Below are 17775 nucleotides of genomic sequence, written 5' to 3' on the forward strand. Positions count from 1 at the left end.
TAAATGCTGACAGGAAGTTAGAAAAAGAAAGAAACTTTAAGTGGAGCAAAGCAGGGAAGAAGAAAGCAGACTTTACCATGAAGATCCTCAGTGTGGATCAGTAGAATATCAGCCAGATGTCTGCAGTTTAGTGTCAACACAACTTTCACATCACAGATATCAGAACTAAAACATGGAGTCTGACCTCAGTGTCTGTAGTTTGCAGAGGGGAATCTGGAGGAAACCACAGAGCTCCTTCACTACAGCATCTTTCAGGGGGTTTTTACTCAGGTCCAGTCCTGTCAGATGGGAAGGGTTGGACTTCAGCGTCGATACCAGATAATCACAGCTGACCTCTGACAAACCGCAGCTCACCAATCTGAATAAAGAATAAAAGATGTGAGCTGAAGCCACCAGGATGCAGGTTCTAACAGTCCAACAGAACCAGTTAAAGAACTCTCATTAACATTAATGACAACAAGCTGCTGCTTCAATAAAGACCTGCTGACTTCAGCTCTGCAACAATCAACAATATCAGAACTTTCAACAGTTAAAACTTGTTTAGCAGTTTTTACAGTCCTGGCTCTCATTTATAAACTTTGTGTGGAATCCGTACTAAAAGTGAACACCAAGAAAAAGAAAATGGAGTATGGTAAAAATATTCAGATGAATCAAACCATGCTCAGGCACAGCAGCAGCCATTTTCCTTTCTAGATCCCAGCTGTAGCGATACATTTGGTACCAGGTTTTGGCTCAAGTTCTGCCCTCTACACGCCCAGATTCAAGCAGAAACGCTAGATGCAAAGCACCTCATGAATGTTAATGTGTAGAAAATGTGTCAGCTGATCATTTTTTCATCATGGTTACGTGGCAGCCACGGAGAAAAAGCAAAGAAACGTTAGGAAAATTTCCCAGAGAGGCTTTAATTAAATGTGAAAATCAGAGGTAAAAGCTCAGATGTTGTCCACATTAAAACAAGTTGTTAAGAAGCTGTTAAAATAAGTTGTTAAAAAGTAAACCACGCTGTGCTCCGTGTTGAAATTCCCCGGTGGCTGTGGGTTCAGATCCACATTCAGAGGAGAGAGGTTTCCCTACCATTATTACCCCCCCCCCAAACAAAAAAAGATGAGCACTGACTGGGTGTGAGCAGAAAACCTCCTTCTCTGCTCTCTGGGGGTTGGAGAGCTGCCTTTCACCTCCTCACAGGGAGGTGGAGCCACTTTCCCCTGTGGGGAACAGCACAATGCATGCTGGGAGTCAGAAGAAGGATATTAGCCAGTCCTCATTATTGGCCAGGAAATCTTTGATCCCTGAAAACACGTTTCCTCAATTCTCCATCTGCACGGTCTTCCAGCAGTGCCAATGCATCCAGCCAGCAGCATTACGCACGAGTGTATTTGACTGTTTGCAGCAATTAAAGTGATTGCTGCTCACCTGGTCACAATAATCTGTGGAACACGTCACCCTGGTGATGATTGGAGAGAGGCATGTGAAGGTAGAAAACCCAGAGAAGATGTTAGCAGACTTTGATTTAAGATTTAAGATGGCGTATGGGTATTTAGATTCATCTGAAATGTCCCAGATGTATTTAAGTCACCAGCAGCAGAATGAATAATACTGAGGTTTTAATGCTTCTGATCAAGATGATCTCTGATTAAAGTCTGATATGGAGTGTAAACCGACGCACTCTTGGCTCCATACTTTAGACCTTGTACTGACATATGGCATTGATTGTGAAGAATTAACAGTGTTTCCTCACAACCCTGTCCTATCTGATCATTTTTTAATAACATTTGAGTTTAATCTAATGGAGTTCTCCACCCCCAAAAGAGGGTTCCATTATAGTAGATCTTTATCGGATAATGCTGTATCAAAACTTAAAGAGTCTGTCCCCTTTTTAATATCCTCCGTATTGCAGAAATGCCCTGTAGATGGCAGCAATGTTGTTTCTTCCAATTCACAAATAGATGTCTTTGTAAATGGTATGACTTCATCATTGCGTTCTGCATTAGACAATGTAGCTCCCTTGAAGAATAAGGTGATTATTCACAGGAAGCTGGCTCCCTGGTTTAATTCAGAGCTGCGTTCCTTGAAGCACAATGTTAGGAAATTGGAGAGAAAATGGCGCTCTACACACCAAGAGGAATCCTACCTAATCTGGAGGGACAGTCTATTGTTGTATAACAAGACCCTTCGCAGAGTTAGAGCAGCATATTTTTCATCATTAAATGAGGAGAATAAGAATAATCCTAGATTTCTCTTCAATACAGTTGCCAAACTTACCCAGAGCCACAGCTCTGTTGATCCAGCCATCCCCTTAGCTCTTAGCAGTAATGATTTTATGGGATTCTTCATAAATAAAATTGATTCCATTAAAAATAAAATAATTGGCATCCTCACAAACATGATTACCTCGTCCTCAGTAAGTGAGGCAGCATTGGAAGAATCCTTAGAACCTGCGCAGTGTCTGAACTGTTTAAAAGCAGTAGAGCTTTCTGAGCTATCTAAAATTTTAGCTTCATCTAAACCTTCTACCTGTATGTTAGACCCAATCCCAACCAAGTTGTTTAAGGAGGTATTCCCTCTTATCAGTGGTCCTATTTTAGACATGATTAATCTGTCCTTGGTAAATGGATATGTACCACAGGCTTTTAAAGTAGCTGTTATTAAACCTTTACTTAAGAAACCATCTCTTGATCAAGATGAGTTAGTAAATTACAGACCTATATCCAATCTTATTTTCTTATCTAAAATTCTTGAGAAAGTAGTTGCTAATCAACTATGTGAACATTTACAAAGTAATGACCTACTTGAGGAGTTTCAGTCAGGCTTTAGAGCTCATCATAGCACTGAAACAGCTATGGTGAAGGTCACCAATGATATTCTCATGGCCTCAGATAATGGACTTGTGTCTATACTTGTCCTGTTAGATCTTAGTGCTGCATTTGATACAGTTGATCACAATATTCTCCTACAAAGACTTGAGCATACTGTAGGGATTAAGGGAAAAGCATTAGGCTGGTTTAAATCTTATCTGTCGGACAGATTCCAGTTTGTTCATGTTAATAATAAATCTTCTTCAAACTCTAGGGTCACCTGTGGAGTACCACAGGGTTCAGTCCTTGGACCAATTCTATTTACTATATATATGCTTCCGATTGGCAAAATTATCAGACAGCATGGGATTAATTTCCACTGTTATGCTGATGATACTCAGCTATATTTATCCATAAATCCTGATGAATCCAATCAGTTACTTCGACTGCAGTCATGTCTTGATGACATCAAAAGCTGGATGACTTTAAATTTCCTTCATTTAAATTCTGACAAGACAGAAGTTGTAATCTTTGGGCCAGAGTCTTCAAAAAATAAAGTTCTTAATCAATCACTTAATCTGGATGGCATTAACTTGGCCTCTGGTAATAAAGTTAAAAATCTTGGTGTTATTTATGACCAAGAAATGTCATTTAAGTCCCATATTAAACAGGTTTCCAGAGTTTCCTTTTTTCACCTCAGGAATATCGCCAAAATTAGAAACATTCTGTCCGGGGGTGATGCTGAAAAACTAGTCCATGCATTTGTTACTTCAAGGCTGGACTATTGTAATTCTTTACTATCAGGAAGTCCACAAAATGCAGTTCAAAGTCTTCAGCTGATCCAAAATGCTGCGGCAAGAGTTCTGATGAAAATCAACAAGAGGGATCATATTTCTCCAATTTTAGCTTCCCTTCATTGGCTTCCTGTTAAATCAAGAATAGAATTTAAAATTCTCCTTCTAACGTATAAAGCCCCTAATAATCAAGCTCCATCATATATCAGAGCTCTGATTACCCCGTATGTTCCTAACAGAGCACTTCGCTCTCAGACTGCAGGTCTGCTGGTGGTTCCTAGAGTCTCTAAAAGTAGAATGGGAGGCAGATCCTTTAGCTATCAGGCTCCTCTCCTGTGGAACCAACTCCCAGTTTTGGTCCGTCAGGCAGACACCCTATCTATTTTTAAGACTAATCTTAAAACGTTCCTTTTTGACAAAGCTTATAGTTAGAGTGGCTCATGTTACCCTGAGCTATCTCTATAGTTGTGCTGTGATAGGTCTAGGCTGCTGGAGGACATCAGGGTCTAATTTTCTCACTCTACTGATTTCTACTGTTCTTCAGTCTACGGTTCTCCAGTTTTGCATTGTATGACTGTCGTCATTTCAGCTTTTAACTTTTTGCTCTCTCTCTTTTTCTTCATAGTAGGTACACCTAGTCTGGCCTTCTGTTAACTGTGACATCATCCAGAGAAGACGGCTCACCCGCTACTACCATCTAATGTAGAACAGATTACTGGATCAATGTGTGCTTCTGTGCTTTTTTGTCTCTCTTGTTGTGTCTCTGCTCTGTCTTCCGTAACCCCAGTCGGTCGAGGCAGATGACCGTTCATACTGAGCCCGGTTCTGCCGGAGGTTTTCCTTCCCGTTAATGGGGAGATTTTCTTCCCACTGTCGCTTCATGCTTGCTATGTATGAGGGATTGCAGCAAAGCCATGTACAATGGAGACGACTCTCCCTGTGGCTCTACGGTTCCCCAGGAGTGAATGCTGCTTGTCGGGACTTTGATGCAATCAACTGGTTTCCTTATATAGGACATTTTTGACCAATCTGTATAATTTGACCCAATCTGTATAATATGATTGAACTTGACTTTGTAAAGTGCCTTGAGATGACATGTTTCATGATTTGGCGCTATATAAATAAAATTGAATTGAATTGAATTGAATTGAAAGTGAACGTCTGAGAGGAATCCTCATGCAGGTTGGCTGTAATTCACCACTTCACCATCTGCGTCTCCAGTTTCCCCGTCTCCAAAATGAGCGTACGCCTGGGTCAGAGCTGGCATGAGGACCACACATTTTCCCTTCTAGTTCATTTTTAGAGATCCTAACTTCTGGTGGAAAGTGGCGTATGCACATTTCAGGTCCATTTATTGTCAGCAAGCTTTCTAAATGACAGCCCTGCTGACTTCAGCTCTTCACCTCTGTCAGCTCCACCAGCAGCTCCATCAATACAAACTCAGCTTCTGCAGCCAAATTATTCAAGTTTCACAGAAAACAAACAAGTCAGCAGCAGCTGTGGAGCAAATATGAACAAATGGAGATTATTGCAGATAAATGAACTATTTTACTGATTCCACAGCCATAAAAACATGATGTGATGGAGAATATTTCATGTAAACTGACTTTAGGAGCTGAAGCTCCCAGAAGTAGAACCTGCTACTGTGACATGTTGTGTCTGAGTGTTTTAGTCAGTAAAATCCTTGCAGAGCTTCTAAAAGTGCTGAAGCATCAATCAGGGATTATAGATTTGTTCCTGTCACACAGATTCCAGGAGCTGAAATTGACTTTTCTAAACTGGCTTGAATCCCCTCTGAGCCGCTTCACATGAGGGGCATTTCTACACACTGGGGGTCCCAATGCTGTCCGCTTGTGCCCTGAGATCAGGGCTCAGACTCAGTTACACAGAGAGACAACATTAAAAACTGGCTCCAAGTCCAGGAACAAACTCAGCAAAGATTTATTACAATACAAGATCTGAACTTTGCTTTTCAGCTCAATTACATCCACTTATTCAATTATTTTAACATCATCCTGTAGAAAATGGAGAAAAACTGACCTGATGAAGCTTTAAAGAGATTAAAAACCTTCAAATAAATGAAACATCAGTATTTTATTTCTTCTCTCTTCCTCTTCCTCAGTTCTGGATAAAAGCTGCAACTCTAAACTGAAATTCAGCTCATTGTTTCATGTTTTCTGCTGATTATTGAATAAATACTGACAGGAAGTTAGAAAAAGAAAGAAACTTTAACTGGAGCAAAGCAGTGAAGAAGAAAGCAGACTTTACCATGAAGATCCTCAGTGTGGATCAGTAGAATATCAGCCAGATGTCTGCAGTTTAGTGTCAACGCAACTTTCACATCACAGATATCAGAACTAAAACATGGAGTCTGACCTCAGTGTCTGTAGTTTGCAGAGGGGAGTCTGGAGGAAACCACAGAGCTCCTTCACTCCAGCATCTTTCAGGTCGTTGTTGTAGCTCAGGTCCAGTTCTGTCAGATGGGACGGGTTGGACTTCAGAGCAGAAATCAGAACAGCCCAGTTGATCTCTGACAAACTGCAGTACACCAATCTGAATAAAGAATCAAAGATGTGAGCTGAAGCCAACAGGATGCAGGTTAAAACTGAGACATGAACAAATAAATGATAACATGTAGAAAATGAATGTCCCTGAATGTAAAAGTGCCAGAAATATGATGAACTGATGTCTGATATGTGATCCAGTAGAACTGATTTAAAGAGTTAAAGCCAGCAGAACCAGAACATGTTATCATGACGTGTGAAGGTCCAGATCAAGGTGTGGTTCTCAGCAGTGGAGGCTGGTGATGAAGATGTTCTGGGGTTAGGGTTGGGGGGGCACTAGAGCTTGGAGATTAGCAGCCAACAATAAACTCTCCTTGAACATAAATTCATCCATGATCACTTGCTGCTGCTGGATATTTAAGTCTGATGGCTCTGGCGTCTGTTTAAAATGCTGCTGTCTTCTAGTCTGGCTCAGGGTTCTGCTAGAACAGTGGTTCTCAGAGCCACAATGTTCTAAACATGGATCATTTAACAGAGTTTCAGCTCACATTGTTCTGGATTCATCTTCAAGCTAAAGCAGCAGCCTGCATGGAGGCTTTTCTCTAAGGAAACATGGCGTCTGGTTAAAGTTCTGCTCCTTCAGTCCCTGATCACTGAACATTGGTCCCATGTTCTGCTGCTGGGCTCACATGTTCTCCATCATCCTGGCTCAGTTGTTCTCAGTGGGTCTCTGTGTGTCTGGTGGCTCATTGTGAGAACTAAAACCTACCATGAGGAGACTTTCTCTACCTGCGGCCCTCAGCTGTGGAACAGCCTTCGTAAAGACCTGAGGGCAGCTCAGAGCTTTGGACTAAATATGGTTCTTCTTTCACCTTTTCTCACTCATTGGACTTTCTTTCTGATTATACAATGCTGCACTGTAACTGTAACCAGAACTGTAATAACTAATGCGCAATAACCAACATGCAATAATCTATCTAATTTACTGTGCGATAACCCGTGCAATAATCCTGAAAGAAGTGACTTCTGCTGCTATCAATAACTGTAACCACAACTGTTATAACTTATGGGCAATAACTAATGTGCAATAATCTATTTAATACACCGTGCTATAACCTGTGCTATGATCCGGAAGAACTTCTGCTGCTATCAGCAAGTGAATATAAGTCAGTACATGTACATATATATATATATATATATATATATATATATATATATATATATATATGTGTGTGTGTGTGTGTGTGTGTGTGTGTATATATATATATATATATATATATATATATATATATATGTGTGTGTGTGTGTGTGTGTGTGTGTGTATATATATATATATATATATATATATATATATATATATATATATAATATTGCAGTTAGAATTTAACTGTATAACCTTACAAATGACGTCCCAGGTAATAACTCCAGGTGTTTGTAAAAACTGGAAGGAATGTGTGATATGAATATTTGAATGTGTAATGATACAGGTGTTATTAGCTTGGTGTTTACATAGTTTTAAATAGTCTTGACATGTTTTATGCTGTCTGCTAAACTGATTGTGGTCTTGTGCAGGCTTGTGTTTGACAGATGACAGCCGCTGTGATGCAGAGGCTGACCGGACCGCTCCATAATCAGAGTCACCTATGAATAAAGATGCTGACACTACAGGCACTCATGATCACACCTAGGAGAAAAAGAAGAATGCATGTGGCTGGCAAAACACTGGCTTCCTGGAGTATCTTCGTCCTGGCGATGAAGTGACGGCAAACAGAGGCTTTACCATCGGAGATCTGCTGTTTTGAGAAGAGATTAAACCTTGTTCTACCAGCATTCACTCATCAAGGAGAGCAGTCCTCTGATGAGGATGTAACTGCTACAAGGATGTCAGGATGCAGCTTATTGGCTGCATTGGCTGAACCTCTCTCCCTCTCTCTCGTTCCTGCGCAGCCTGATCGGTTTCACCTGGCAGGCTGCAATTAACCCACAACTGCTTCCACCTGTTTCCACCGCTTTTTAAGACTCACCTCTTTCTGTTCCCGTCGCCGGTCCATAGCGTTCACTCCCGCTCAGTCCCTGCCAGTATTCTTGTCAGCTCCGTTTGTTACCGTCAGCCTGAAGACTCCTTTCACCTGGTCTTGTTACAGTCAGCCCAAAGACTTTCCGACAGTTTGTTTTCTCCAGTATTCGGCTCAGACGTTCAGCTCTCCACCGCTCGGCTCAGACGTTCAGCTCTCCACCGCTCGGCTCAGACGTGCAGACCTCCACCGCTCGGCTCAGACGTTCAGCCCTCCACTGCTCGGCTCAGACGTTCAGCCCTCCACTGCACGGCTCAGACGTTCAGCCCTCCACTGCACGGCTCAGACGTTCAGCCCTCCACTGCACGGCTCAGACGTTCTGTTCTCCACTGCTCGGCTCTGATGCTCTGCTCGCCTCTGCTCGGCTCTGATGCTCTGCTCGCCACTGCTCGGCTCTGACGTTCTGCTCGCCACTGCTCGGCTCTGACGTTCTGCTCACCACTGCTCGGCTCTGATGCTCTGCTCGCCACTGCTCGGCTCTGACGTTCTGCTCGCCACTGCTCGGCTCTGATGCTCTGCTCGCCACTGCTCGGCTCTGACGTTCTGCTCGCCTCTGCTCGGCTCTAATGCTCTGCTCGCCACTGCTCGGCTCTGATGCTCTGCGCTCCACGGCTCGGCTCTGACGTTCTGCTCTCCACGACTCGGCTCTGACGTTCCGCTCGCCACTGCTCGGCTCTGATGCTCTGCTCTCCTGCACCCGGCTCAGATGTTCTGCTCTCCAGTGCTCAGCTCCAGAGTTCCTCCCGGTCAGTCTCTCCACACTCCTCCTGCCGGCCAGCTTCTACACCCTTCACCTCCGTCCGTTGAAAGACTCTGGTCTCATCCTCCATCTTCCACACTATTCAATAAAACTCACTCATAAGAACTGACTCTGTGTGTGCGTGCTGTGTCCGGGTTCATCCCAGAAAAATATATCATAACATTATGGACCGGCCAAGGGATGAACCCGAGCACGCACAGAGCCTGGTGTAGAAGCTGGTAGGATCTGCCTCGCCTCCGGTTCGTCTCGCCTGGGTCACAAAGTTGCGACGCCACGCTTCTGGATTCATCTTGCCTGGGTCGCTGAGTTGCGGCGCCACGCTTCCGTCTCGCCTCGCCTGGGTCGCCGTGCGGCGACGCCTTGCCTCTGTTTCGCCATGGTCGCTGGATTGCGACGTCACGCTTCTGGTTCGTCTGCCGGGGTCGCATCCGCAACGCCCCGCTTCTGACTCTGTTTCCTGGTTCGTCTTTCGCAAGTTCCGCCTCCTACGCTGCGCAGCCGTTAAAGACGGCGCTCCTCGTCGTCGCTGCCCAGCGTTGACTTTTGCCGCTGCCCAGCATACAAAGACTTTGCTGTCCAGCACGTCCTGGTTTCTGTTTTGTTTAAAGTTATTTTTGGGTCCTGGTTTTTGAGTTATTTTTTAATTACTTAACGTTTCTTAGATTTCTTAAAGTTATTCAGGTTTTGTTGTGTTCTAGATCTGCTTTAGTTTCTAGTCTTTTTGTATATTTTTTATTGTTTTAGAAGAATTATTTCCGCCTTCTGTTCTTTGTTTTGGCTCAACCTTAGTTTTTGCTTTACTTAGGATTTTTTGAGATTTATGTTGCTTTTGAGTATTGTGTTTTATTTTGTTGTTTTTGTCCGGGTTTTTGTGTCCCAGGTTTATTCTAGTCGTTCGGGTTTTTCTTTAGTAGTCTAGTTTTTGGTTTTCTTAGTCAGCTAGTTCGGGTTTTGTTCTCCGTCTTCTTGTTTTAGCCATAGCCCTGATTTAGTGTTCTAGGTTCGCCTTAGTCTTCTGAGTTTTGTTTTTGAGTTCCAGTTTTTTATTTTAGACTTCTTGCTTGCTTCTGTACAGATTTCTAGCTCTAGTTATCTAGTTTTTCATTAGTTTAGTCGTACTTGCCCTCATCTCCCTGCTCTGTTTCGTTTCATAGTTTTGCTTTAGCTTTTGGTTCCTTTCCTAGTTTACCAGTCTTGTTTTGATTTTTCAGTTTGAGACCCTGTAGTTTCGTCAGCCCTGTAGTTTCGTTAGCTCTGTAGTCCCTGTCTTGACCCTGTAGTCCCTGTCTAGCTCCTGTAGTTTCAGTCTAGCCCCTGTAATTCCAGTCTAGCCTCTGTAGTTTCTGTCCTAGCCCTGTAGTTCTAGTCTTGTTCTGTATTTGTTTTTTCTTTATTTTAGTTTTGTTTGTCTTTATTTTTCCCCCTTTAGTATTTAGGTGTCTGGGTTCCTGCGCCATCTGGGTTCCTGCGCTGTATGGGTTCCTGCGTTGGATGGAGTCCAGCGCTCTTAAAGGTCCCTGCGCTCTCTAAGGTCCCTGCGCTTTCTAGGTCCCTACACCCTTCTCCTGTTTTCGTTGTATGTTTTGCCCTGTTTAGGTTAGTTTAGTTCCCTGTCTTACCCTAGTGTCTCTGTGTTGTTCCCCCGTTTAGGCGCATGCAGGTCGCCGCCAGAGCCCTCCGGCGCTCCTATGTCGCCGGCTGAGCCCTCTGGTGCGCCAACCTGTCGCTGCTCAGCGCACGCAGGTCGCCGCCAGAGCCTTCCGGTGCTTTAGTCGCTGTCTGTGCCCTCTGGCGCGCATGGCCTCTTGCTGCTTAGCTTACCCTCTTGTTCCTGGTGTTTACGTTTATCTTGGTTCCCCGGCGTGTTAGGACGCCCTCTGATTCTCGGTTCCCCGGCATGTTAGGACGCCCTCTGATTCTCGGTTCCCCAGCGTGTTAGGACGCCCTCTGATTCTCGGTTTCCCGGCGTGTTAGGACGCCCTCTGATTCGTGGTTCCCCGGCGTGTTAGGACGCCCTCTTTTCTCGGTTCCTCGGCATGTTAGTATGCCCTCCGTTCTTGTTCCCTGGTGTTTTAGATATTCCTGTTTCCCTTGTGCCCCGGCGTTCCCTTTGCGCCCCGGCATTCTTCTTCCTTGCGCCCCGGCGTTCTCCCCACGCCCCGGCGTTCTCTTCCCCAAGCCCTGGCGTTTCCCTCACGCCCCGGCGGGTTTTCCCCTGGCGTTTCTGTACACCAGTCGTGTTCCAGCAGGAGTTGTTGAGCCTTGGTGTTTTCGTACGCCTGTTCTTCCCTCTGGCGTTGTCGTACGCTTGTTCTTCCCTCTGGCGTTGTCGTACGCTTGTTCTTCCCTCTGGCGTTGTCGTACGCTTGTCCTTCCCTCTGGCGTTAAGTACGCCCGTTCCTTCCCTTAGGCGTTAAGTACGCCCGTTCCTTCCCCTTGGCGTTAAGTACGCCCGTTCCTTCCCCTTGGCGTTAAGTACGCCCGTTCCTTCCCCTTGGCGTTAAGTACGCCCGTTCCTTCCCCTTGGCGTTAAGTACGCCCGTTCCTTCCCTTTGGCGTTAAGTACGCCCGTTCCTTCCCTTTGGCGTGAAGTACGCCCGTTCCTTCCCCTTGGCGTGAAGTACGCCCGTTCTTTCCCTTTGGCGTTAAGTACGTCCGTTCTTTCCCTCTTGCCGTTTTCGTACGCCTATATTTTCCCCTTGGCGCTGTCATGCGTCCGTTTCGCCTCGGCGTTTCCCTCACGCCCTGGCGAACTTCTCCCTTACGCCCCGGCGGTTCCCTCACGCCCCGGCGATCTCGCCCCTTGGGCCCCAGCGCTCCTCTCACGCTTCGGCGTTGTTTCTCCTTGGCGTTTCCACACGCCCGTTCCTTGCCCTTGGCGTTTCCATACGCCCGATCCTTCCCTTTTTGGCGTTGTGTTGCGCCCGTTCCTTCCCTTTGGCGCTGTGTTGCGCCCGTTCCTTCCCTTTGGCGCTGTGTTGCACCCGTTCCTTCCCTTTGTCGCTGTGTTGCGCTCGCTCTTGTCCCCGGCGCTGTCAAGCGCTCGCTTTATCCCCCGGTGCAGTCGGGCGTTCGTGCCTTTCCCTGATGTGCCGCCCCCTGGTTGTGCTTTGGCACATCGGTGTTCACTAGCTCCTTGGTTCCCCGTGTTCTCTAGCTCCTTGGTTCCCCCGTGTTCTTTGGCTCCTTGATTCCCCGCTGTTCTCTAGTGCCTTGGTTCCCCAGTGTTCTCTAGTTCTTTGGTTCCCCGTGTTCTCTGGCCCCTTTTGGTTCCTCGTGTTTGCTGACTCTTTGGTCCCTCAGTGTTCAGTTTCGACTCTTGCCCGCCTTCCTGGGCCCCCTCCACCCGCCCGGCGTGGGGATTCTGGGCCGTCCGGTGTCCGGCCTTGGGGGGGGTACTGTCAGGATGCAGCTTATTGGCTGCATGCTGAACCTCTCTCCCTCTCTCTCGTTCCTGCGCAGCCTGATCGGTTTCACCTGGCAGGCTGCAATTAACCCACAACTGCTTCCACCTGTTTCCACCGCTTTTTAAGACTCACCTCTTTCTGTTCCCGTCGCCGGTCCATAGCGTTCACTCCCGCTCAGTCCCTGCCAGTATTCTTGTCAGCTCCGTTTGTTACCGTCAGCCTGAAGACTCCTTTCACCTGGTCTTGTTACAGTCAGCCCAAAGACTTTCCGACAGTTTGTTTTCTCCAGTATTCGGCTCAGACGTTCAGCTCTCCACCGCTCGGCTCAGACGTTCAGCTCTCCACTGCTCGGCTCAGACGTTCAGACCTCCACCGCTCGGCTCAGACGTTCAGCCCTCCACTGCTCGGCTCAGACGTTCAGCCCTCCACTGCACGGCTCAGACGTTCTGTTCTCCACTGCTCGGCTTTGATGCTCTGCTCGCCTCTGCTCGGCTCTGATGCTCTGCTCGCCACTGCTCGGCTCTGACGTTCTGCTCGCCACTGCTCGGCTCTGACGCTCTGCTCGCCACTGCTCGGCTCTGACGCTCTGCTCGCCACTGCTCGGCTCTGATGCTCTGCTCGCCACTGCTCGGCTCTGACGTTCTGCTCGCCTCTGCTCGGCTCTGATGCTCTGCTCGCCACTGCTCGGCTCTGATGCTCTGCGCTCCACGGCTCGGCTCTGACGTTCTGCTCTCCACGACTCGGCTCTGACGTTCCGCTCGCCACTGCTCGGCTCTGATGCTCTGCTCTCCTGCACCCGGCTCAGATGTTCTGCTCTCCAGTGCTCGGCTCCAGAGTTCCTCCCGGTCAGTCTCTCCACACTCCTCCTGCCGGCCAGCTTCTACACCCTTCACCTCCGTCCGTTGAAAGACTCTGGTCTCATCCTCCATCTTCCACACCATTCAATAAAAACTCACTCATAAGAACTGACTCTGTGTGTGCGTGCTGTGTCCGGGTTCATCCCAGAAAAATATATCATAACAAAGGAGGATTGCAAATGTCCACATACATGTGTAAAGAGTTATCAGGAGGCTCAGAGTTATCACAGTAATCTCCCAGACTGTAACCATGGTTTATAAAATAGACAAAATCTTTAGAATCTGTGCAGCTCCTGTGAGCATGCAGGAGAAAGCATACATAAGGAAGCAGAGAAGTTTACATGTTGAAAAGATCCTGATTACTTATATTTTACTGTAAACCAGAGGAAATATTATACACAAGAATGTGTTTTGGATTTCTGCTTTTAAATATTCATTATATAGCACCTTGAGGTTTTACATTTTGGAGTTACTTTTCATTGTTAATAACTTTAAGTATTGTATATCCTTATTTCCAGACTATTTAAATGTTTACTTAAACAAAAACTGTGTCTAACTAAAATGTGTATTATTAAATTTTGCAATCCATTTCACTTTCTTATGTAATTTGCATTTATTCATATTTTGATCAAGTGGATGTTGACTTAGCACATGTAAAGAACTAAATTGTATCTTATGTACATTTCACATATATAGTATATTTGTAGGCCATTTAATTCTTTGTGGAGCAGGAAACATCCATCATTCAGCCTTTTGGGGACGGCGCTGCTCATCTGTGCAGAACAATCCAGTCAGACCTTTGGCCACAGCAAACTGCACCTTTTAACAAAGTTAAAGAAACCGTTACTTTTTATATTACAGTCCTTGGTGTCATATGTATATAAAAATATGGATAGTTTACAACTTAAACTATCTATTTACATTTTAAATTTCAAGCCAAAACATGAAGTGGGCAGAATGTTTAGATGTCCACTTATAACATCAGTTAAATCCCAATCATTACAAAATTAACTGACCAGCAATCTAATCACAACGAGGCAACAGCTAGGATGTTTTTAATTAGATGATTCATAGCCTACCTTCCATAAGATTGCCGCTGCATGACTGAAGGCTTCCCCTGGAGCCGCAGCACCAGAGCGCTCCAGTCGTCTTGGTAGAGCCGGTTAATGCCATCAGGATCCAGCAGAGTGAACGTTGTTCTTGCTTTGACCTGAACGGACATCAGCCTCCATGGATACCAGGTCATCCTTGTTGATATTAATTAACATTGATCCAACTTTTCCACTGTGGAGGTTCGCTTCGGTAAAGTCGCACTGCAGAGCCGTCCGCACCAAGTGATGACACAAACAGGTTAAAATGTCCTTGTTCGTTATATGAGGCCACTTCTTTGTGTCATCCTCTCAGTCATTAATAGTTTGAGGCTGTGGCACTGACCTGCCACTTCGATCGCTGCAGTTTTTGACAATATTGCCACGACTGTCTATCATTTCAGTCAAGCTAATGTTATTTGGCCGAGGGAAGCGCTGAAACGGAAGTGCCGCACACAGAAACGGAAGTTGGACCCTTAGTTACTTCCGCATTCGAAAATAAGGTGGATATAGGAAGATACACTGTATATAACTGATGCACCCTTTCCTACTTTTGGCACCTTCTCCTGACTATTGACTGACTATTGAGCTGATGTGACAACTGAATTTCTCCAATGTGGGATCAATAAAGACTATCTTATCTTAATTCTCTGCCTTCCTTTATATTATTCCTCTGCTTCTTTTCTGTTGACCAGACAATCACAAGCACGTCAGATGATGCTACCTGGGTCTATGTATAACTTTTTCTCCAGGGACATGCACTTTTCAGCTTCTCACTCACACCTATGATGAATGTAAAGTTTGTGACATGGAATGTGCATGGAGCTGGCACCAGAGAGAAAAAGTCAAAGATCTTTAACCAGCTTACTAGAATAAAGGCAGATGTTGTCTTATTGCAAGAAACCCATAAATCAGCTACAACTGTAAGTGATCTTAACTCACCTGAGTTCCCTGATGTGTTTGCTGCCTGCTATAACTCTAGACAGAGAGGAGTAGCAATTTTAATCCACAAAAACGTTAGTTTTACAATATTAGACAAAACTAGAGATCCTGAAGGTAGATTCATAATAATTAAAATATCTATTCATAACCAGAAGTTATGTATTGTTAGTGTATATGGTCCAAATGTTGATGACCCCTCATTCTTCCACAAACTCTTCCATGCACTTTCAAAACACGGGGATTGCTCTCTAATTATTGGGGGTGACTTCAACTTTGGTCTAAATGAGGAAATAGACAGGCTGAATACAACAGGGGCTCAGCGCAGTTGGCAGTCAGTAAATGTAGTCAAACAATAGTTGAGTGATTTTGGTCTTTGCGATGCATGGCGATCTCGTCATCCTAATAGTAAGGAATATACTTTTTTTTCAAATGTCCACCACTCTTACTCTCGTTTGGTCTATTTCTTAATCAGCAGCTCACTGCTGTCGGACATTTCAGAGGCTGTAATTCATCCTATTGCTGTCAGTGATCATGCTCTTGTTACTTTAACCCTAATTAATAAAAAAATAACCCCACAAAAGAAGAGCTGGAGATTTAATACATCACTGCTTAAAGCTGAATAATTTATTAAAATTTTCAAAGAAGAGTGGGCTTCATAATTGGAATACAATGATTTGCCAGGGACATCAGCATCTATACTTTGGGAAGCAGGGAAAGCAGTGATGAGAGATAAAATAATTTCATTCTCATCTCACAAAAAGAAGATAGAAAACAAAAAGATTCAGGAATTAGAAGAAAAATTTAAGTTACTAGAAACTTCTTAAGAAGAGGGAAAGTTGGGTATAATCCGTAAAGATTTCAAATAGAAAATTGTAAACATGGTAATAAGTCAGGAAGCTTCTGTTCTGTTCTGACTGTGTTCGAGGTCGGTCGTGTTTTCAGCTCTCTGCAAAGCTCCTTATCTGCTTGCCCTGCCCCCGTCTCTCCTGGTATTTGCTTCGTTTTGTGTCTTTGAGCAATTTCTTCACAGCAACCGAAAAGCTCGGAAACAGAAGCTAAGGAAATTATGGATCTCGTCAGCTGGTCTTTAAATGCCATTGATCAAATTTTTTCAACTGGAAAGCAAAGGAATGGGGAGCATTCCTGTCCCGATGGAACCTTTTTTGCAGGATACTCCGTGGATCAGTGGAATAGGTGTGCCTCTCAATGATTTCCGTGGTGGACGCCGAAGACGTGTATATATTTGGATTTGATTCTCGGATTCCTCCTTATTGGATGTGGGGGATTTCTGATGTATCAGCAACTTCAGCGACTGCTGGTGGCAAATTCGGCCTTTATTAGACTGCCAGCGGGGTACGACGCGATCACAAAGGCGATGAATGAACAGAACATCAGGCTGGAGAAGCTAACTGCGGTTGTTGGAAGAGGCGAGATGGAATAACATCTGGATGTGAAGACACGAAAAAGAGCCCTCTAATTTGGAAAATTGGACCCTGGAGCCAGTGACGAAAACACTTTTAAAGCTGAAGGAAAAGTGTCTCAGCTTGTTCTCAAAACAAATTGTGTATTTAAATCAGACTCCCTCTAATCTAAATTCTCCCCTGCGTTGTTATGGCGAAATCGCACAGAACTACTCCCCCGCCCCCTGCTTACTCCCCCCTCCCCTGCAAGACACCTGTGGAGGCGTCCAGCTGGCTGTGAAGTGATAGACTTTCCATCAAGGACACTTGCCTGCCGGAGGGACGGCCTTCATGGACATACAGATTTCCACACAACATGCACACACCACTGACTCACATTTATCTCATGGACTTACACACAACCAATCTCAAATGTTCTCCTTCTGCTATTATGTGTCTCGTATATTTGTGCCTTTATGCAATGAGTTTTTTTACGTAGGATTTCTCATACTGTAACGTTTTTTACATTATGATAAATTCTTGTCTTTTTCTCCCTCCACTACCCCCATGTTCTTAATCTTCCTTCAACAGACTTCAAGGGCAGCGCCTCGTGGGCTCCGTGTAGACAGGGTCCGGGGCAGTTTGGAGGAATGCGCCTAACAGCTGCGCTGATAGCAGCGGCCGACTGGCTGCGTTCCTTGGCAACGCAAGTCCTCAGTCAATCGTTCCCCCGAAATGTTTGTTTGTTTAAGTGTATGTGATGGACTGTTGTACTCGAACTGATTTTTCGATTGCAATGCAAATTGTAATTGACAATAAAATTTGATTGATTGATTGATTGATTGATTGATTCTTAGCTAATCGGCTAAAAACAAACAAAGAAAAAACGACCATATTTGCAGTTGCAGACTCAACTGGTAATACATTATGTGACCCTGTATGTATAAAAAACACCTTTTGAGATTCCTACAAATCGTTGTACACATCACAGATAAATCCATCAGATAATGACATCAAGCAATTTCTGGATAAAATAACACTTCCTAAATTAAGTTCCTGGATTCACCGCTGACAACAGGAGAAATTCAGGAAGCTCTTAATTGAATGCCCAATAAAAAGGCTACAGGTCCAGATGGATTCCCTACTGAGTTTT

At 44.8% G+C, this 17775-nt stretch overlaps 1 protein-coding gene across 1 annotated transcript in view; it reads right to left on the reverse strand.

The window, feature by feature from the left end:
* Positions 1-17775, reverse strand: part of LOC110367755 (NACHT, LRR and PYD domains-containing protein 12-like) — an 80013-nt gene that overhangs the window by 9458 nt on the left and 52780 nt on the right. Inside the window, exon 9 of the mRNA XM_036131189.1 lies at positions 5966-6142. Coding sequence (XP_035987082.1) covers positions 5966-6142 — 177 coding nt within the window. The remainder of the gene's footprint in view (positions 1-5965; positions 6143-17775) is intronic.

Source organism: Fundulus heteroclitus, unplaced genomic scaffold, assembly GCF_011125445.2.
Source record: "Fundulus heteroclitus isolate FHET01 unplaced genomic scaffold, MU-UCD_Fhet_4.1 scaffold_41, whole genome shotgun sequence".
NCBI classification, from domain to species: Eukaryota; Metazoa; Chordata; class Actinopteri; order Cyprinodontiformes; family Fundulidae; genus Fundulus; species Fundulus heteroclitus.